The sequence below is a fragment of the Phascolarctos cinereus genome, unplaced genomic scaffold (genome assembly GCF_003287225.1).
Source record: "Phascolarctos cinereus isolate Bilbo 61053 unplaced genomic scaffold, phaCin_HiC Scaffold_726;HRSCAF=1367, whole genome shotgun sequence".
Lineage (NCBI taxonomy): Eukaryota > Metazoa > Chordata > Mammalia > Diprotodontia > Phascolarctidae > Phascolarctos > Phascolarctos cinereus.
This window is the reverse complement of record NW_027556098.1, coordinates 348,513,978-348,535,971: the sequence shown is the minus strand read 5'-3', so window position 1 is coordinate 348,535,971 and position 21,994 is coordinate 348,513,978. Positions and strand designations below refer to the sequence as shown.

At 37.1% G+C, this 21,994-nt stretch overlaps 1 protein-coding gene across 5 annotated transcripts in view; it reads right to left on the bottom strand.

Moving 5' to 3' along the window:
- The window catches only part of STIM1 (stromal interaction molecule 1), a 249,665-nt gene that overhangs the window by 82,836 nt on the left and 144,835 nt on the right, over positions 1-21,994 (bottom strand). For all 5 annotated transcript variants that reach the window (XM_078156996.1, XM_020967654.2, XM_020967657.2 and 2 more), the window contains one exon: positions 2,865-2,979. In XM_078156996.1, coding sequence (XP_078013122.1) covers positions 2,865-2,979 — 115 coding nt within the window. The remainder of the gene's footprint in view (positions 1-2,864; positions 2,980-21,994) is intronic.

Sequence of the window (21,994 nt, the reverse complement as noted above, 5' to 3'; positions counted from 1 at the left end):
GACCATCTAGTCTCTAATTAACCCCATCATTTTACAAAGAAGAAAGAAAAAGTCCAGAAGGGAAAGGACTCATCCATAGTCATATGATGAATCAAGGCAGAACCAAGATTCAAATTTACATCTCTTAATTCCAAGATCAGAGCTCTTTCTCCTTGAACTTCACCTCTCCCTATCCACTCCCCACTTCCCAAGCTCTGATTTAAAGACAGTAGAAATTGTGTGGTTTTGATAACATAAAGTACTTAAACACAATGAGGAAATTTTCTTAGTCTTATTCTTTCTAGAGGCTGATCCTGGGTTGGGGGAATATTGGGAAGGGGCTTGGCACAATCAATGGCAGTTTAGATACCACAAAAGCACGGGGTTTGCTTTGCCCCCAAGAAGTCCTAAGGAAATAAGGAAAAGGAAAAGCTAGTTGAACTAAACCCCAAAGAATTCTTGCCTTAGGTAGCCACTGGTTTTTTCCACTTTCAAACTATTAGCACCCAAGCAGATGAAAAGTTCCTTCTTGTCTGGCAAACTTCCCCAATCACCAAACTATAGCACTTGCAGAGATAGGTGGGTAGATGAGTGGGCAGGAGTGACCTGCCCAGAGTGGTTTCCTGATCCCTAACAAGGGAACTAGAGAACAGGTCCCTTGTGGATACCCACCTCGCAGGGGAAGGCCAGTAAAACCAAAAAGTGACAAGGCCAGACAAAGCTTTCCAAAACCTCTACCAGACCGAAGGTCAGGAATAATTTTCTTCAGTTTCCAGCAACTCCAACAGTGCAGTGTTCCAATGAACACATTTCATCAGCCCTTTCTAACAACAACAGGTTTAAAAAGCATGTTCTCCACAAAAGTTCTGTGATGTAGTACATATATCCACACAACTACACATGCTGTCATGTAGTCACCACCTACCTTGTTCAAAAAGATAGCATAAGAGTCTGTTATGATTTGTTCTATTTGGGTAATGTTACATCTACAGCATTTCTCTAGTCTAACAGTCTAATAACTCTGTTTTTAAAAAAGGAAATGCTTTTGCTTTGTTCTTAATGAGGCTATGATAGTTCTTAATAATAACTACTTCCTTTTCTAGATATTAAGAAACCATCCCTTTAATAATATGTTACAGAACTCTGACAAGAAATTAAGTCAAACTCACTAGCCTAGCATATGTAGACTCTACTTCTTTCCCTTTTTTGAAAATTGTGACATTATATCCCAATCTTCACCAAGACTTTACCTTTTTCATCCCTGGACAATGGTGGGAAAATTAAAGGAGAAGCCAAGGATATGTGAACATTAATTAAAGAAATATAAACTCCATGAGAATACTACACATTCTCTTTCTGAAACACCTTGAGCCAGTCGCTTTCCTTCTCTAGGCCTTAATATCAGCAAATTGAGGAAATTAGAATTGATGAGATTTGTGGCCCCTTCCAGGTTTGAAGCTCTATGACTATCAAGGATATTGAGATTCTGTCTTCAATACTGAACCATAATAGTTTGGAAATCATTTCTTTTTGGGTTTCTCAAGCCCAAACCTTCTAAGCATCATCATTCTTCCTTGGTCATGGGAAGTGGTCATCCTGCCATTAGTAGAGAACCTAATATAAAACAGGAAAGCTTGGGAAAGAGAAGCCAGAACCAGGCAGAACTAATAGAATTCATGCTCTCATTCTCTTGAAGACCTCTTTCAGGAAACCTGAACCTCTGCCAAAGATCCAACAATAAGGTAAGCAGGGAAAAGAAGTTTACAAGTATAACCCTTTGTGGCAGCTAGGTGGCACAGTGAATAGAGCTGTGGCATTGCAGTCAGGAGGACTTGAGTTCAAATCCAGCCTCACTTAACACTTACTAGCTGTGTGACCTTGGGCAAGTCACTTAACCCCAATCACCTCACCAAAAAAGAAAAAAAAAGTACAACCCTAAATTCATCCTCCAGAAACCTTCAATGATCCTTCAGGATTTGAAAACAAACTTCTCTTGGTAGTGAAGGATTCAAGTCCCTCCACCATTAAATTCCAGTTTATCTCTCCATTCTTATTGTAGCTTATATCCTCTTTAAGTATCCTGCACTACTTCTAAGTTGGTCCCTTCACTAGCTGCCATATACATCTGCATTTCATTTCTTCTACATTTCTTCACACCATTCCTTACCAATGAAATGTCCCTTCCCCAATCTCTGACTAGTAAAATCTTATCTGTACTCTGTAGCACCATTCTAATGTCATGTCCAACAGGGTGCCTTTCCTGGTCCACCCACCTCCTGCTCAGAAATGATCTCCCTTCCCCTATCCTCACAAGTCACCTGTTTGTACCACTTATACAACCATCATGACTTATTACATTATAGTTATTTATCATGCCCTTTTACAAGACTATGAGTGCCATGAGGGCAGAGAGTGTGTCTTATATTTATAACTTCTGCAGTAAATTGTTCTCTAAGCACAATTGTCTGTATGCATTCAAAGAGCAATAAAAAGAGCCTTAGACTAGGAGTTAGGAAACCTAAATTCAAATCCTGACTGTGATCTTTACTGTTTCATCTTGGATAAGTCACTTTACTTTTCTTAGCTTCTATTTTCTAATTTGTAAAAAGAAAATAATAATTTTTTTTACTATTTCTTTCATGAATGTATTGTGAGGAGATTATTTTGTAAACTTTAAAGTATTTTATAAATATGAGCTACAATATATTTGCATTCATTTGGGTACATTATAATACTACCTTCAAAGATGTCTTCATGTCTCCTCCCCTTTTGCATTTAGTCTCTGAGTTCTCTTCATGAGTTTACCTTTTCTAAGGGTCATTCACTTTGGGACAAAAAGGCAGGTCCCTCTTCCCCTGTACTGTTCTGATAGGCCAATGGTTTACCTTCTGAAGCCTTCCATGCCTTCCATAGGTCCTCCACACTGATGAGCTTATCCTCCCCATGGAATGTGCTGTGCTTCACTGTTGGGTCATGGTAGTTGAGATCTTCCCTCAAAAACTGAGAAAGAAATACACAAAAGTCACACAAACACAGAGGACAAATGAAGTAAAATATATCCTTTGTACGAATCTTTTCCCATTTCATCCCAACCATCATTGATATCACCTTCCTCTGAAATCCCTTGGCCCTTAGACTTTGTATCCTTTCTTTTGGTACTTAATAAACATGCCTTGGTAAGACTTGCCATTTCTGTGTCGTCTTTTTCCTTGAGGGAAGTGACCAGATATTCTATGTCTTTGGACATGCAGTAAACACTCAATAACTATTTGGTGAATAACTTTCATTGGGGTATTTTGGGATAATTCTCCAACTCCAAATGCTAAAAATAACCTTTGGCATTAAGACAAGACTATCAGATCCACTCCTATTCTTATCAATACCACGGCTAGAGGTATGACAGAGTACATGGCAGCAAGATGAAAAGCATGATGGCTAAGGACAGTGGTGAAATAGATGTAATTAGGAGCATGTGAAGGTAGTGAGTGATGAGAAGATTTAAAAAGGAAAAACTAGTGCCTATTAATGCTAGTTTTAAGTTAAAGCTAGTTTTAAGACTGGTCACTATCTATCAATATGTGTTTATTAAACCTACTACGTGCTAGACACTGTGCTAGGCTCTAGGACCTTTTAGCAGATTTGTTTGTAGAGAGTAATTCAGGGTGGAGTCAAGATAACAAAGTGAGAGGAAACATTAGAGTCTAGCTCTCTCCCTACACCTCTTCAACCAAGATCTAGAGAATGCTTGAGACTGAATTCTGATAAGGAAAGCTAAGAAGTAACAACATTTTTTCCAGCCCAAGTCAACTCAGAGAAACAGAGAAGACTGTAGATACTGGGGAAGAGAGCTGGCAGGAGTGTGTGCAGTAGCTGTGGTGGGAAGCATTGTAGCACCCAGGCACTGAGAGATCCCTGAGACAGGGCACCAAAAAGACCCCCCAGGAGATCCCAGAGCAAAGGCTCAGTACAGGAATGTGTGCCATCTGACAGCTCTGTGGCCCACCATCCAGTGTTATGTCACAGATTCAGAGGGAAGAAAAGTGGTTGTGGATGTTGCCCCTCGTTATATACTGAGCATTGAACAAGTTATAGGAAGCAAATGATAGCTATGGTATACTGATGTTAGGAGCAGAGTGCAGTGTCCAAGACTAAAGAGAAGACAGCAGTTTAGTTGCTCTGAACCTGTAGAGTCTCCCAGAGGGCCAGCAGTGGCTAAATCAAGCAGCAATCTGCTGACACAAACCAGAAACAACTTGATAGACCTAAACCTCGGTCAGAAGAGTAGTGAACAGACTTCCTCCTCCATTACACCACTCTGAGAGCACTGAAAGCTTGCAGGTGCCTAGCCAGACTTATGAAAGAGCAAAATGACATTAAGAGGGCAGAAGCTGACCAAATATCCCCAACCCCCAAAATATTTAGAGCCCAGCATTACCACAAATTTCAAAGTCAAGAAGTAGACTGAAAGAATGAGCAAATCATAAAGGAGAACAGAGCTTGAAATATGACCCTCCAGAAGGAAGGATCTAGGCTTACAACCAAGAATAACCCATGTAGCAAAACTGAATATAATCCTACAAGGGAAAAAAGTGGATCTTTAATGAAATAGAAAACCTCCAAGCATTCCTGATGAAAAGACCAGAGCTGAATAGAAAATATGAAAAACACACAGCAGTCAAGAGAAGCATAAAAAGGTAAATATGAATGAGAAATCATAAGAGACTGAATAAAGGCTAAATTGCTTATATTCTTATATGGGGATATGATAAATATAGCCCTCATCACCAGGAGTTATAGATGGAGTCTAATTAGACAGAAGGCTTGGGTGTAATTCTGCTGTGGTTGGATGATCTCAAAAAAAATGGCATAGGTGAGGAAGAGGAATGCACTAACAGTGGGGAGAAAGGAGAGGAAAAATGGGGGAAATTATCTTACATAAATGTGGTGAGCAAAAAAAGTAGTTTATACAATGGAAGGGGCAAGAAAAGGGAGGGAAGAGACAAGACTTAAACCTCACTCTTATCTAAACTGGTTAAAGGATGGAAGAATACATATATACAAGGTTGGTTACAAAAATGTGTCTTACTCAAAATATAAATAGTAAAGAAAGGGGTTAAGGGAAAAGGAGGGCAGATTAAGAGAGGCATTAGTTAAAAGCAAAAGAGACTCAAAAAGGAGGCACTGAGAAAAAAAAGGATAAGTATATGAGAATAGGATAAAAGGATATACACAGGTAAGAATAATAACTGTAAATGTAAATAGGATGAACTCACCCACAAAGTGGAAGAGGGAAGAATGGATTAGAAACTAGAATTCAAGAATATATTGTTTACAATAAACTTACTTGAAACAGAAAAAAATACAGAGTTGAAATAAAGGGCTGGAGCAGAATCTATTACAATTCAGCTGAAGTTAAAAAAAAAGAGCAGAATAACAACCATAATGTCAGACAAAGCAAAAACAAAAATACACCCAATTAAAAGAGATAACCAGGGAAATGACATTTTGTTCATAACAGTGATGGACCTCAATTAACCCCTTTCAGACCTAGATAAATCAAATGAAAAATAAAAAAGTCAAGGAACTGAATAGAATTTTAGAAAAGTTTGATATGCTAGATATCTGGAGAATATTAAATGGAAATTGAAAGGATTATACCTACTTCTCTACTGTGCATCAGTCAAAAAAATTAATATATATTAGGGCATAAAAACCTCATAAACAAATTTTAGAAAGCAGAAATATAATATAATACATATTACATTTAATAAAGGGCCATTGAAGCAAAGGATAAAAATTAATTGTAAACTAAATAATTTCTCCTAAAGAAGGGGTAGGTCAAAAAACAAATCATAAAACAATCAATAATTTCACTAAAGATAATAGCAATGAGATAACATACCAAAATCTGTGGGATGCAGCCAAAGTAGTACTTACGGGAATATTTATAGCTCTAAATGCTTACATCAACAGAAGTGAAAAAGAACAAATCAATTTAGTGCATGCAACTAAAAACACTAGAAAGCCAAAAAATTTTAAAAATAACAATCAGACATCAAAATAGAAGTCTTGAAAAATCAAAGGAGAGACTAAAACTAGGAGCCAGTGGGAAAGGATTTTTACCAACAGTGTCTCTGATAAAAGCCTCACTTCTAAAATATATAGAGAACTGAGTCAAATTTATAAGAATGCAAGTCATTTCCCAATTGATAAATGGTCAAAAGATATGAACAGGCAGTTCTCAGATGAAAAAATTAAAGCCATCTATAGTCATATGAAAAAATGCTCTAAATCACTATTGATTAGAGAAATACAAATCAAAACAACTCTGAGGCATCACATCACAGATTGGCTAACATGACAAAACATGAAAATAATAAATGCTGGAGAAGATGTGGGAAAATTGGAGCACTAATGCATTGTTGGTGGAGTTGTGAACTGATTCAACCCTTCTGGAAAGCAATTTTGAACCATACCCAAAGGGCTAAAAAACGTGCATACCTCTTGACCTAGAAATACCACTTCCAGGTCTGTATCCCAAAGAGATTATACAAATGGGAAAAGGACCCACACATACAAAAATGTTTATAGCAGCTCTTTTTGTGGTGGCAAAGAATTGGAAATTGAGGGGATGCCCATCAGTTGGAGAATGACTGAACAAGTTGTGGTATATGAATGTAATGGAATACTATTGTGGTATAAGAAATGATTGAGCAGGAATACTTCAGAAAAACCTATAAACTGATGCTGAGTGAAGTGAGCAGAACCAGGAGAACGCTGTACACAGTAACAGCCACATTGTGTGATGACTAACTTTGATAGACTTATCTCTTCTTAGCCATGCAAGAATCTAAGGTAACTTCAAAAAACTCATTACGGAAAATGCTGTCCACACCCAGAAAAAGAACTATGGAGTCTGAATGCAGATCGAAGCATATTATTTGCTCTCTTTTTTTTTCCTTTTTTGTTTCTTCTTTCTTGTGGTTTCTCTCATTGGTTCCAATTCTTCTTTACAACATGACGAATGTGAAAATAGGTTTAATATGAATGTACATGTAGAGCCTATATCAAATTGCATGCTGTCTTGGGGTGGGGGGAAGGGAGAGATGGGAAGAAAATTTGGAACAAAAATCTTATGGAAGTGAATGTTGAAAACTAAAAATAAACAAATTTTTAAAACCTAGGAGCTGGGTTTATGAAGAAAGAACAACAAAATAGATAAATCACTGGCTAATTTGATTAAGAGAAAGAAGAAAAGCAAATTATAAGTATCAAAAATGAAAAAAGGTGACTTCATAACAATGAAGAAGAAATAAAAAATTATTAAGAGTTATTTTGCCCAGATATTAGCCAATAAAACCAACAATCTAAATGGAAAGGAAAAATATTTACAAAAATATGAATTGTCCAGATAAACAGGAAATAGAACACTTAAATCAACCTATCTTAGAAAAAGAAATTGAACAAGCCATAAATGAACTCACATAGAAAAAAACCTGAGGACCAGATGGATTTAGAAGAAAATTCTATGAAACATTTAAAAAACAATTAATTCTATTACTATACAAACTATTTTTAAAAATAGGTAAAGAAGGGATCCTACCAAATTCCTTCTATGACATAAATATGGTTTTGATTCCTAAACCAGGGAGAGTCAAAACAGAGGAGGGCAGAGAAACCTTTAGATCAATTTCTCTAATTAATGTTGATGTAAAATTTTTAAATAAAATATTATCAAGGAGATCACAGGAATACATAATAAAGATCATACAATATAACCACATTGGATTTATACCAGGAATGCAAGGTTGGTTCAATATTAAGAAAACTATGAACATAATTGACCATATTAATAACAAAAGAAAACAAAAATCATTTAATTATCTAAATAGATACAAAAAAGGCTTTTGACAAAATACAATACCCATTTCTATTTTTAAAAAATACTTGAAAGCATAGGAATAAATGAAGCTTTCCTTATAATGATAAGTAGCATCTATCTAAAAACAAAAGTAAGCATTAGCTATTAACAGGGACAAGTCAGAAGCCTTTCCAACAAGTTCAGAGGTGAAATAAGAACGCCTGTTACCACCATTACTATTTAATATTGTACTGGAAATACTAGCTGTAACAATAAAATAATAAAATAAATTGAAGGAATAAGCACAGACAAATAAGAAAAAAAATTATAGCTTTTGCAGATAATATGACGGTTTATTTAGAGAAACTAAAAAAACTAAATGAACTAATGAACAACTCAGCAAAGTTGCAGGATATAAACAAACCCATATGAATCATTAGCATTTCTGTATATTAGCAACAAAATTCAACAAGAAGAAATAGAAAGAGAAATTGAATTTAAAATAATTATGGACAGTATAAAATACTTGGAAGTCTACCTGCCAAGTCACACACAGAAACTATATGAACACAATTATAAAACACTCCAGGCAAATACAGATCTAAACAATTAGAGAAATATTAAGTGCTCATGTGTAGGCTGAGTCAATGTAATAAAAATGAGAATACTACTTAAATTAATTTGCTTAGTGCCATACCAATCAAACTACCAAAGAATTACTTTATAGAGCTAAAAACAATAACAACAAAATTCATCTCAAGGAACAAAAAGTTAAGAATAGCAAGGAAGTGAATCAATGGAAAAAAAAAAGGGAAAAAAGCAGGCCTAGCAATTACCAGATCTCAAACTATACTACAAAGCTATAATTATCAAAGCAATTTGGTCCTAGGTAAGAAATTGAGAGGTTCATCAGTGTGACAGTTTAGGCCCACAAATATACAGAAGTAAAGGAACACAGTAACCTAGTGATTGATAAACCTAGAGATCCCAGCTGCTAGGGCAAAAACTCACTATTCAATAAAAACTATTAGGAACAATGGAAGTAATCTACTAGGAAGTGGGTATAGACCAACATCTCACAATGTACATCAAGATAAGCTCAAAATGGGTACGTGATTTAGACATATAGGATAACATAAGCAAATTCATGGATCATAGAAGAGTCCATGACCAAATAAGGGATAGGGAGGTTCACAGAAGGAAAATGCATAATGTTTATTACATAAAATTAAAAAGTTTTGGAAGCATTTCCAATAGGATCGAGAGCGAAACAAGGATATCCATTATCACCGTTACTCAATATTGTGCTAGAAATGTTAGCTGCAGCAATTAGAGAAGAAAAAGAAATTTAAGGAATTAGAATAGGCAAAGAAGAAACAAAGCTATCACTCTTTGCAGATGATATGATGGTATAGAGAATCCTAGAGAATCAAGTAAAAAATTACTTGAAATAATAAACAAATTTAGCAAAGTTGCAGGATATAAAATAAACCCACAAAAATCATCAGCATTTCTATATATTACTAACAAAACCCAGCAGCAAGAGATAGAAAGAGAAAATTCCATTTAAAACTACTGTAGATATAAAATATTTGGAAGTCTACCTCCCAAAACAAAACCAGGAACGATATGAACACAATCACAAAACACTTTTCACACAAATAAAGTCAGATATAAATAACTGGAAAAATATCAGTTGCTCATTAGTAGGTAGAGCTAATATAATAAAAATGACAATTCTACCTAAATTAATTTACTTATTCAGTGCCATACCAAACTACCAAAAAATTATTTTATCGAGCTAGAAAAAACAATAACAAAATTCATCTGGAAGAACAAAAAGTCCAGAATATCAAGAGAAATAATGAAAAGGAAATGCAAGGGAAGGTAGCCTAGCCATACCAAATCTCAAACTGTATTATAAAGCATCAATCATCAAAACTACTTGGTACTGGCTAAGAAATAGAGTGTTGGATCAGTGGAAGAGGTTAGGTATACAAGACACAACAGTCAATGACTATACAAATGTACTATTTGATAAATCCAAAGACTCCAGCTTCTGGGATAAGAAATCACTATTTAACAAAAACTGCCGGGAAAACTGGAAAAATATATGGCAGAAACTGGGCATAGACCAACATATTACACCCCATACCAAGATAAAGTCAAAATGGGTACAGGATTTAGATAAAAAGACTGATACTATAAGCAAACTAGAACAGCAAGGAATAGTTTACCTTTCAGATCTATGGAGATGGGAAGAATTTATAACTAAACAAAAGACAGAGAATATTATGAAATGCAAAATGGATAACTTTGATTACATTAAATTGCAATGGTTTTGCACAAACAAAGCCAACACATCCAAGATTAGGAGGGAAGCAGACAATTGGGAAAGGATTTTCACAAACAGTATCTCTGATAAAGGCCTCATTTCTAAAATATATAGAGAACTGAGTCAAATTTATAATACAAGTCATTCCCCAATTGATAAATGGTCAAAGGATATGAACAGGAAGTTTTCAGAGGAAGAAACTAAAGCTATCTATAGTCATAAAAAATGTCCTAAATCACTATTGATTAGAGAAATGCAAATCAAAAGGCTCTGAGGTACCACATCACAAAACAGGACAATGATAAATGTTGGAGAAGATGTGGGGAAAATGGAACACTAATGCATTGTTGGTGGAGTTGTGAACTGATCCAACCCTTCTGGAGAGCAATTTGGAACTATGCCCAAAGGGCTATAAAATTGTGCATATCCTTTGACTCAGCAATAGCACTTCTAGGTCTGTATCCTAAAGAGATCATATAAATGGGGAAAGGACCTACATGTACAAAAATATTTATAGCAGCTTTTTTGTGGTGGCAAGAATTGGAAATTGAGGGGATGCTCATCAATTGGGGAATGGCTGAACAAGTTGTGGCATATGAATGGAATGGAATACTACTGTGCTATAAGAAATGATGAGGAAGGAAGGAAGGAAGGAAGGAAGGAAGGAAGGAAGGAAGGAAGGAAGGAAGGAAGGAAGGAAGGAAGGAAGGAAGGAAGGAAGGAAGGAAGGAAGGAAGGAAGGAAGGAAGGAAGGAAGGAAGGAAGGAAGGAAGGAAGGAAGGAAGGAAGGAAGGAAGGAAGGAAGGAAGGAAGGAAGAAAGAAAGAAAGAAAGAAAGAAAGAAAGAAAGAAAGAAAGAAAGAAAGAAAGAAAGAAAGAAAGAAAGAAAGAAAGAAAGAAATGATGAGCAGTCAGACTTCAAAAAAACCCAGAAAGACTTACACGAACTGATGCAGAGTAAAATGAGAAGAACCAGGAGAACATTGTACACAGTAACAGCCACATTGTGTGATGATTGACTTTGACAGACTTGGCTCTTCACAGCAATTCAAGAATCTAAGATGACTCCAAAAGACTCACAATGGAAATTGCTATCCACGTCCAGAGGAAGAACTATGGAGTCTCAATGCAGATGGAAGAATACTATTCGCTCTCCTTTTCCTTTGTTGTTTTGCTTTATTGCTTCATTCTTGTGGTTGTTCTTTATATTATGACTAATGGGAAAATATGCTTAATATGAATGTTTAAGTAGAGCCTATATCACATTGCACACTGTCTTGGGAAAGGAGTTAGGGAGGGAGGGGGAGAAAACTTAAAACTCAAAATCTTATGGAAGTGAATGTTGAAAACTAAAAATAAATTAACTTATTTTAAAAAAAGAAAGAAAAAAAGATTTTTGCATAATGCAGCTAAACTTGAAGAAAAGCAAGAAACTAGAGGGAAAATCTTTGCAGCAAATTTTCTGATAAAGGTTTTGTTTCTAAGATATATAGGAATTGAGTCACATTTACAAGAACAAAAACCATTTCCCCAACTGATAAATGGTCAAAGGATATGAATAGGCAATTTTTAGAGGAAGAAATCTAACTTACCAGTAGAAAAATGCAAATTAAAATAATTTTGAGTTACCATCTCATACTGATCAGATTGGCAAAGACGACAAAAAAAGGAAAAGATGACAAATGCTGAAGCAGCTGTGGAAAAATAGGTACACTAACGTTCTGATGGTGGAGCTATGAACTAGTCTAATCATTCTGAAAAGCAATTTGGAACTATGCCAAAAAAAACTATTAAACTGTGCATATTGACTTTTGACCCTTTGATCTTGCAATACCACTACTAGGTCTTTACCCCAAAGAGAGCAAATAAAAATGAAAATGACTCATATGCACAAAAATATTTATAGCAGCTTTTCTGTGGCAGCAAAAAATTGGAAACTGAGGGTATACGAGGTTCCCACTTATTTGGGGAATGGCTGAACAAGTATATATACGGTACTGAATATGAATGCAATATAATAGTATTATGCTATAAGAAATCATGAAGTGGATGGTTTCAGAAAAACCTAGAAAGATCTGTATGAACTGATACAAAGTGAAGTGAGCAGAAACAAGAGAACAATTTATAAAATAACAGAAATACTGTAAAGGTGATCAACTTTGGAAGACTTAGTAACTGATCAACAAAATGATCAATCACAATTGCAAAAGATTCATGGTGAAACATGCTATCTACCTTCAGATAGAGAGCTGATAGAGTTAAGAGTGCAAACTGAAGCATATTTTCCTCTTGTTCTTTGGACATGTCTAATATAGGAATTTATCTTGCATGACTACACATATTTATAATGATTTGTTTTTCTTGCCTTCTCTGTGGGGTGGGGGAGGTAGAGAATTTGGAACTGAAAACAAAATGAAATAAAATTTTAAAATAAACAAGAGGGAGGAAGGGAGGGAGGGAGGAAGGGAGGGAGGGAGGGAGGGAGGGAGAGAGAGAGAGAGAGAGAGAGAGAGAGAGAGAGAGAGAGAGAGAGAGAGAGAGAGAGAGAGAGAGAAATATTCAGACCCAGGTAAATCCCTGGGTCTCAGAAAGTGCCTCGACAGGAAACTTCTCAGCCATGAGCATATTTTTGCTCATGTCTCCCAATATACCAACCTATGTGTAAAGATGGGCCAGGAGAGAGAAGTAGATTATATTTGTATTGTCTCACCCCTCCCCCTGGGTATCTGTTTGTTGTGGCTACCTTTGTTATCTCCTGATTGGCTGAAAGGGTCACCCTTCTGGTGCAGATAGTATATATATATGATGTTGTTAAAGACCTCCTGAGATAGTCTCAACACAAAATCTGCACATTGAGCTATCTGAGCCTCTGCCACGTAAGTCTCCAAGCTTATTCAAAAGCTATAGATATGAGAAATCTCTATATTGCTATAAGAGACCCATGGGCCCTGTTAACAGCCACATAGAACTTGGAAATGTTCTATATATAGTCCATGTAGCAATCATACAGCACACCCTCAACCCAACTACAATAGTTGCTGTCTCTCTACTGCCACCTAGAGACAATGGGATCAGTGATTAAGGACTCAACACAATACCTTTCTGTACTAGTCACAGTGAGCCTGAGTAAGGCTAGAAGACTTTATATTTGGATCCATTCTAGTTCAGAACACTGCAGTTTGCCTTGGCCTAGCCCCTTTGTCCTGGGTTGTCTCCCTAACTCTAGCTGTTCTGTCTCTGTGCTTTCTGTACATGTCATCAGCATCATTAGTCTACAGGAAAAAGGCCAAACAACTCAGCCTAGAATTTGAAGATTCCCATGGTCTAGCCCACCTTTCTCTCTCTACAGCCTCCTTTCACACTGAACCCCTTCAGCCAAACTGGAATATCATATTTCACAACATAATTGTCACCACTGCATAATCGTCCCACCCTGCTTTTTTTTTTCAGTCCAAAAATTGGTTTATAACCTGGTATAATTCTGTTTGTCACACCACTTAAAAGGTAAATAGAGCGGCAATGTATTCACCGTGACATATGGATACGCATTTATCTCTCCTGTATTGCAAACCAGGAGCCTACAATTCTCAGCACACATGCATAGTCTACCTGTAAACAAACCAGTTAAAGACCACTTACACCCTTTCTACAAGGAGTGGATGATGAGCGGTGATCACCAATTGATGCCTCCTAGAAATACAAAATGCCCTTCCTTGGAACTGATACGCACATGAGTAATTAAGAGTTGGGACCATATACCACACAAAACAGTCATCAAAAGCTTCAAAAAGACAGGAATTTAGAAAGCACTAGATGAACTTGAAGATGACACTCTGGGGCCTGAGGATGGCAGTATAGAATCTTCTGACACAGAAGATTAAATTTTGTTAAGTCTGTACTTCACCACACTTTGGTAAATTTTCTCAAGCGTAATGTTTTGACTATAATGCACAAATCAATAACTAGTGTGTTAACTTTATTGTTCAGACCAGAAAAATGTTCACTAAACTGTCACAAAGAAATGATGTGTGCTGATTTGGACTAGGGAGAATAGGGAGAACCTTGCACAAAGTCACACAGGCAGTAATTAGAGCCAGAATTAAAAACCAAGTCCTCTGACTCCAAAACCAGTGGACTTTCCAGTACATCACAGTGGACATTGACAAGTTATTGACCTGAGTGTGACCAGAATCTTAAGATGAATGGTAATCTACATTATGTAAAAGAACTAGTGATGTTTAACTTGACAGAGTGGACTTAAGGGAAACATAATTATCATCTTCAAGTATTGAGTTAATCTTGTTCTCTTTTGCTCTAGAAGCACAGGCATAAAATAACAGAGGTAATCATTGGTTCAACAAAAAGAAAGCCTTTGTAAGAATTGGAACTATCCCAAAATAGAATGGGCTGCCTTAAGTGGCAGCATCCATCACCTAAAGATCTTGCAGTGGAGGTTAACAGACCACTTATTGGGGAGGTTGCAGATAGGATCCATTCTTCAGGTAGAGTTTGGACTAAAAGACTTCTGAGGTTTTTTTCTAGTTCTACAATTCTCTAATAGGAAAAAGCTATACCTGAGGCCAATACAAGCCCCAAAATGGAAGCCATTAGGGACACTGTATTGATCCCAGGTAACTAAGACTGGTTGAATTTGCTTTCAAGAAGAATGATAAAAATGATCATTCAGTCATTGCTGCAGGTAGCAGAAAGACAGGGACTGAAAAGGGCAGGTAGCCAAGATTTTCTTTTGGGAATGGTACAGCAGATGGCCAGCATATTGTGGAAATGAACAATTCTTGACCTTCAGTAAAAAAATAAAAGCTCAATTCACTTCCAGGTTCAGGGACAATAAGCGGGAGGTGCCAAGAAAATCCAACAAGAAAAGGGCTACTTGCAAACCCTAGTGGGTGTAGGGAAGCTTCTGGAAGCCAGATCTCTTTTGCCTAAGGTGATAACAGCTTGACTGTTCTAGGCTGACTTAAAGCTTTAGCACTAAAATGCCTTCCTTAAACATGTAGGGTACCTGAACATACTGTTTAGATGCACTTGGAAGCAGGTGAGAAGCCCTGTCAGTATATGCCCTTGGTAATGACTAACAGAGGCACAGTGTAGAGGTAGAAGCAGAATAGTTCCCCTAATCTGAGGTGACTCCACCCTGTCAACACTCTTTACATTCCAGACTACCTCTAATTCCCCTGGCTATTGGTCTCCTTAGGGTTGCCTCAAAACCAGTCCCAGACCTTTGCTGTTTTCAAAAATGGAGAAGCAGCATGATGCAGGGAAAGGAGCAACAGATTTAGAATCAGAAGACCTAGGCTGGAATCCTGGTTCTGCCATTTACTAGACATGTAGACCTGAGCTAAATCCTTTACCTTTCTAGACTTAATGAGAGACTGGCAAAGAATCAATTATCTACCTATGATTATAGAATTACCATTCTATAATCCTTTTAGAAGTCTCCATTTCCTAGAGAAGTGAACTGGGCACCATGGAGAAGAGCTCAAAGCTGGGAAAAAGTAAAGACTAACCACCATGATGTATTGTTTGAAACTCATTTTCCTATTCTACTGAAGGAATTTTGCTTCTTAGCATTAAAAAAAAAAACTTATCTTACTACCCCCTCCACCTCTCCTGCATGCATACCAAGAGCTACCTTCCTACATTCAAGCACTGACCACATCTCCTCTCCCTCCCCCACAATGTCAGGTGGCTCCTACAGTCCATAAAAGAAAGCATTAACTCTTATGTCTAGCATTCAAGGCCTCTACAATCTGGACGTAGGTTATCCAAATTTATTTCTCACAATTTTTTAATGACTACCTTCCGCCTAGTCCTCTCTATTCTCCACACACATCAAGGTCATCCCCACCTACATATACACCTTTGCTTTAGAATGCTGGAACATTTTGTAATGTTTTTGTTCCTTCCCCACCCAAATTTTATTCATTCTTCAAGGTTCAAGCTAAGTCCTACCTCTTTCATGGACCTTGTGAGACTACTCAAGACCATTCTGATCTCTTGGAGGCTAAAGTATTAATTCTATTCACAACATTACACGTCCATAACCTTTTACAATTTACAAATCATTTAATGTGTACCTTTTCTCAAAACTCCAACTCAATATCACAGGGTACAAAACTGGAGCAAGCATATAGTGAAAAGAGCAGCAATAAGAGCTCAGAAATAAAGGTCTTGGGAGAGATGAACTTCTAGCTGAAAGGGAGGGCTCAAAAAGACTTACTTCTATGTGATGGGAATGACTACGCTTGTTTTCTGGGAAGAGATGACTGACACAGAGCTAGTGAGCAAGAACAATGAATGGTGAAGGAACTAGGCACTATACCACAGGGGCATCAGTTTAAAAAGCTGGATATATTGAGGCTAGTGAAAAGATCTAAGGAGGGATATGATATGTCTTCAAGTAATGGAAAGGCTGTTATAGTAAAAAGGGATTAGACTTGTTCTGCTTGGGCCCAGAGGACAGAACTGGGACCAATGGGTAGAACTTACAGAAAGGTGACTTTATTAAAGGAACATTTGCCCAGAAGTGGCCCACTGAAGTCTTTTTCAACCCTTGAGACTGTGAAAAAGGAACCTGTCAAATTCAACCAATCCTTTCTCACTAGCATTGGAGAGACATTTACACATGCCAAATACGCCTTGATTTAATTCAAGTAACACAATTTTAACAGTCAACCTTGAGTCCATGCCTACACTGGGCAGGATACTGGGAAAGAAGATACTACTGGAGATACAAGAAATAATAATCTCTGCCCTTGAGTACCTTTGGTACCAAACTTTTGGAGCCTGGCTTCTTACATTACCAAGTTGACTCAAACTGCTCTCTCCAAGACCACCAATAAATGACCTCTTAATCAGTAAATCCCGTGGCCTTTTCTCAAACCTAATTGTTCTTAACCTCTCTGTACCTTTTAATATTGTTAACCACTTCCCCTCCCGGATGCTCTCTCCTCATTGGGTTTTTCTAATACTTAGTTCTTCAGGTTCTCTTCCTACGTAACTGCTCCCTGACAGGATCATAATTCACATCCTGCCTTTTATGTGTGGGTATATCCCAAACACTGTAGAACATTCTCTTCTCTTCTCTCTCTACAATTCTCTTAGTGATTTTATCAGTTTGTATGTATTCAACTATTGATAACCAAGATTCCCATAACTACAAATCCAACCCACAAATCTTTCCTGAGTTCCAGTCCTATAACCCCAACACTTTGTTAGACATCTCTAGCTGGATTTCAAATCAACTTGTCCAAAACAGAGTTCATTTCTGTCTCTTTAAATCCAACCCTTCCCCGTAAAGTCCTCATTTTAGTCTAGTACACTTTCGGTCGGTCATCCAACTTAGTAACCCTGGAGTCTTCCTTGACTTTTTTTTTTTAAGTAAAAAAAAGTATGTTCCAATCAGTACCCAGAGTTCATCACTTCTTTCTCTGGAGGCGGATGACTTTTTTTTTTTATCATGGGTCCTTTGGAATCATCTTGGATCATTGTTCTGATCAGAGTAGTTAAGTCTTTTGCACTTGGTCATCATTACAACATTGCTGTTACTGTGTACATTGTTCTCCTAGGTCTGCTCACTTCCCTTTGCTCAGTTCATATAAGTCTTCTCAGGTCTTTTCTAAAACCATCCTGCTCATCATTTCTTGTAGTATTCAAACAAAATCATATAACACAACTTGTTCAGCCATTCCCTAATTGATGACCATCCCCTCAACTTTCAATTCTTTGCCACCACAAAAAGAGTTGCTATAAATATTTTTATACAAAGAGGTCCTTTTCCCTTTTCCTTGCCTTTGGGATAAAGATCTAGTAATGGTATTGATGTGTCAAAAGGTATGCACAGTTTGTTAGCCCTTTGGGCACAGTTCCAAATTGTTCTCCAGAACACTGGACCAGTTCACAATTCCATCAACAATGCATTAGTGTACCTATTTTTCCACATCCCCTATAGCATTTATCATTTTATTTTTCTGTTATGTTAGCCAATCTGATAGGTGTGAGGTATGAGGTGATATCTCAGGGTTGTTTTAATTTGCATTTCTCTAAACAATAGTGATTTACAGCATTTTTTTCCATGTAACTATTGATAGCTTTGATTTCTTCTTCTGAAAACTGCCTGTTCATATCCTTTGACCATTTATAATAGGGGAATGGCTCTTATTTTTATAAATTTGGCTCAGTTCTCTATATATTTAAGAAATGAGACCTTTATCACAAAAACTTGCTATAAAAATGTTTTCCCAGACTCTTGCTTTCCTTCTAATTTATTTTAACCATATGCTTTCATAGCCCTTTACTGAATATAATTTTTATTCCAATATGGTCTGAAATGGGCGAGTTTAGTATTCTGCTTTTCTGCATTTGATTGTGAGGTTTTTATGCCCAAATATATGGTGAATTTTTATGAAGGTGCCAGGTACAGCTGAGAAAAAGATACATTCCTTTCCATTGCTATTCAATTTTCTCCAGAGGTCTATTGTATTTAAATTTTCTAAAATTCTATTCATCTTCTTAACTTCTTATTCATTTATTTTATGGCTAGATGTATCTAGCTCTGAGAAGGGAAAGTTGATGTCCCCCACTAGTATAGTTTTACTGTCTATTTCCTTCTGTAATTCATTTAAGTTTTCCTTTAAGAATCTGGATTCGGTGCAACGAGGTGGCACAGTGGATACAGCATTGGCCCTGGAGTCAGGAGGACCTGAGTTCAAATCCGGCCTCAGACACATAACACTCACTAGCTGTGTGACTCTGGGCAAGTCACTTAACCCCATTGCCTAGCCCCCCCAAAAAAAATCTGGATGCTTTGCTAATGGAGGAATATATGTTTACTATTGATATTACTTCATTGTCTACGGTTCCTTTGCAAGATGTAGTTTCCCTGATTATCTTTTTGCTTTTGCTTTGTCTGAGTTCATGATTGCTACCCCTGCCTTTTTTACTTCAGCTGAAGCATAACAGATTCATTCTAACTTCATTTTAACTCTGTATGTCTCTGTGTTTCAAGTGTGCTTATTGTACATAATGTATTATTGGATTCTAGTTTCTAATCCATTCTGCTGTCGGCTTCTGTTTTATAGGTGAATTCATCCCATTCACATTCACAGTTATGATTACTAACTGTGCATTCCCCTTCACCCCATTTTCTTTTCTTTCTCTCTCTCTCTCTCTCTCTCTCTCTCTCTCTCTCTCTCTCTCTCTCTCTCTCTCTCTCTCTCTCTCTCTCCCTCTCTTTTTTACCTGTCCCTCCTCAAAAGTCTCTTTGGCTTCTGACCACTGCTGACCTTATTGTGCCTTCTTTTTAATCACCCTATTTCTCTTATCTCTTTTCTCTCTTACTTCCTTTTAGGGTAAGATAGATTTTGATCCCTAATTGAGTGTGTGTGTGTGTGTGTGTGTGTGTGTGTGTATTCTTTCTTCTTTGAACCAATTCAAATAAGAGGTTCAAGCATTGCCTTGCTCATCCCTCCCTACACTGTAAAAGCTCTTCCTTGCATTCCTCTTTTATGTGAGATAATTTTCTCCATTCTTCTTTTTCATCATTCATTTTTTTTTAGATCATCTCAATATAATCAACTCACTCACTCCTGTGCCCTTTGTCTATGTAGAGTCCTTCTAACTGCTCTAATAATGATAAAGTTCTTAGGAGTGAAATGTATTACCTTCCCATGTAGGAATATAAACAGTTTAACCTTAGAGTCCCTTACAATTTTTCGTGTTTACTTTTTTGTGCTTCTCCTGAGTCTTATATTTGAATGTCAAATTTTCTATTCAGCTTTGTCTTTTAAAAGTCAATTTTTCCCCTAAAAGATTATACTCAGTTGTTTTTTTAAAAAAAAAATTATTTAACTAGATTTAGCCCATATTCTAATCTGTTGTCTTTGAATTGTTGTTTGTTTGTTTGTTTGTTTTTGGCTAGGCAATGGGGTTAAGTGACTTGCCCAAGGTCACACAGCTAGTAAGTGTTAGTATCTGAGGCCTGATTTGAACTCAGGTCCTCCTACATCCAGGGCTGGTGCTCTATCCACTGTGTCACCTAGCTGCTCCTATACTCGGTTCTGTTGGGTTTATTTTTCTTGGTCGTAATCTTAACTCCTTTGCCTTCCAGAATATTATATTCCAAGTCTTCCACTCCTTTAACATGGTACCTGCTAAATCTTATATTATCCGGACTGTGGCTTCCCAGTATTCGAATGGTTTCTTTCTAGCTACTTGAAGAATTTTCTCTTTGACCTGGGAGCTCTGGAATTTGGCTATAATATTCCTGGGAGTTTTTATTTGGGGATCTCTTTCAGAAGGTGATTAGTGGACTCTTCCAATTTCTATTTTATTCTCTCATTCTAGGATAATGGGGTAATTTTCCTTTATAATTTCTTAAAATATGATGGCTAAGTTCTTTCTTTGATCATGGCTTTTAGGCAGTCCAATAATTCTTAAATTTTCTCTCCTTTATTTTCCACAGTTGCTTTTCTGATGAGATATTTCACATTTTCTTCTATTTTCTCATTCTTTTAACTTTATTTGTTTCTTGATGCTTCATGGAGTCATTAATTTCCACTTGCTTAATTCTAATTTTTAAAGAATTATTTTCTTCAGTGAGCTTTTGTATATCTTTTTCCATTTGGCCAACTCTGCTTTTTAAGAAGTTATTTCTTGTTGTTGTTGTTGTTGTTGCTTTTTGGTGAGGCAATTGGGGTTAAGTGACTTGCACAGGGTCACACAGCTAGTTAAGTGTCATGTGTCTGAGGTCACATTTGAACTCAGGTCCTCCTGACTCCAAGGCCGGAGATCTATCCACTGCGCCACCTAGCTGCCCCAGAAGTTATTTTCATCAGTTTGTACCTATTTTTCAACTTGGCCAAATCTGTTTTTTTAAAGTGTTATTTTCTTCAGTATTTTTTATGCCTCTTTTACCATGCTGTTAAATGTCTCTTCATAATTTTCTTGCATCACTCTCATTTCTTTTCCCAAGTTTTCCTCCACCACTCTTATTTGATTTTTAAAATTATTTTTTAGCTCTTCCAGGAATTCTTGTTGGACTTGTGTCTAATTCACATTTTTTTGCTTGTAGGTATTTTGACATTGTTGTCTTCTTCTGAGTTTGTGTCTTGATCTTCTCTGTTACCATAGTAACTTTTTATGGTCAGGATTTATTTTTGTTTTTTTTTGCTTTTTGTCATTTGTTCATTTTTCTAGCCTATTTCTTGCTTTTGAACTTTATGTTAAACTTGGGCTCTCTTTCCAGCATGGGGGACATTGTCCCAAGCTTTAGGCTTTTTTGTACTGCTGTGTTTAGAATTAGGTCGGGGGCGGGGGGGGGGTTGAAAATTTTCAATGCTTCCAAAGTAGTGTGACCTAGGAAGAGGTGTGGTCACTGCTTTCCTGGTCTTCACTTTGTTCCTTACCCAGGAAGAGTCCCTGATCGCTCTTCAGACCCCTGCCCCCCTGTGTCTGCAAGTGCTCCCCTCTACCCTGAAACTGTGACCTGGGAGTGGGTATGGCTAACAGAGCTGCCAAATAGGGCCCGGTCCTGGGCTCAGGGGTCCCCTGTAATCTCTTTTTGACCAGATGCAAGAACCCCTTACCATCACTGGATTGACAGCTCCTGAAACTGCTGCTGCTGCTATTGTCACTGCCTCCAAGGTCAATAACTGGTTTTATAATCATGAGGGCTCTGGGTCAGCCTCTACTCCAGTGTCACATATCTCTTCTTCCAGCTTCCTAAGTTGTCTTGGGCTTGAAAAATGTCTCACCTCAACCTTTTGTTGACTCTGCCACTCCAGAATTCAATTTGTGGCA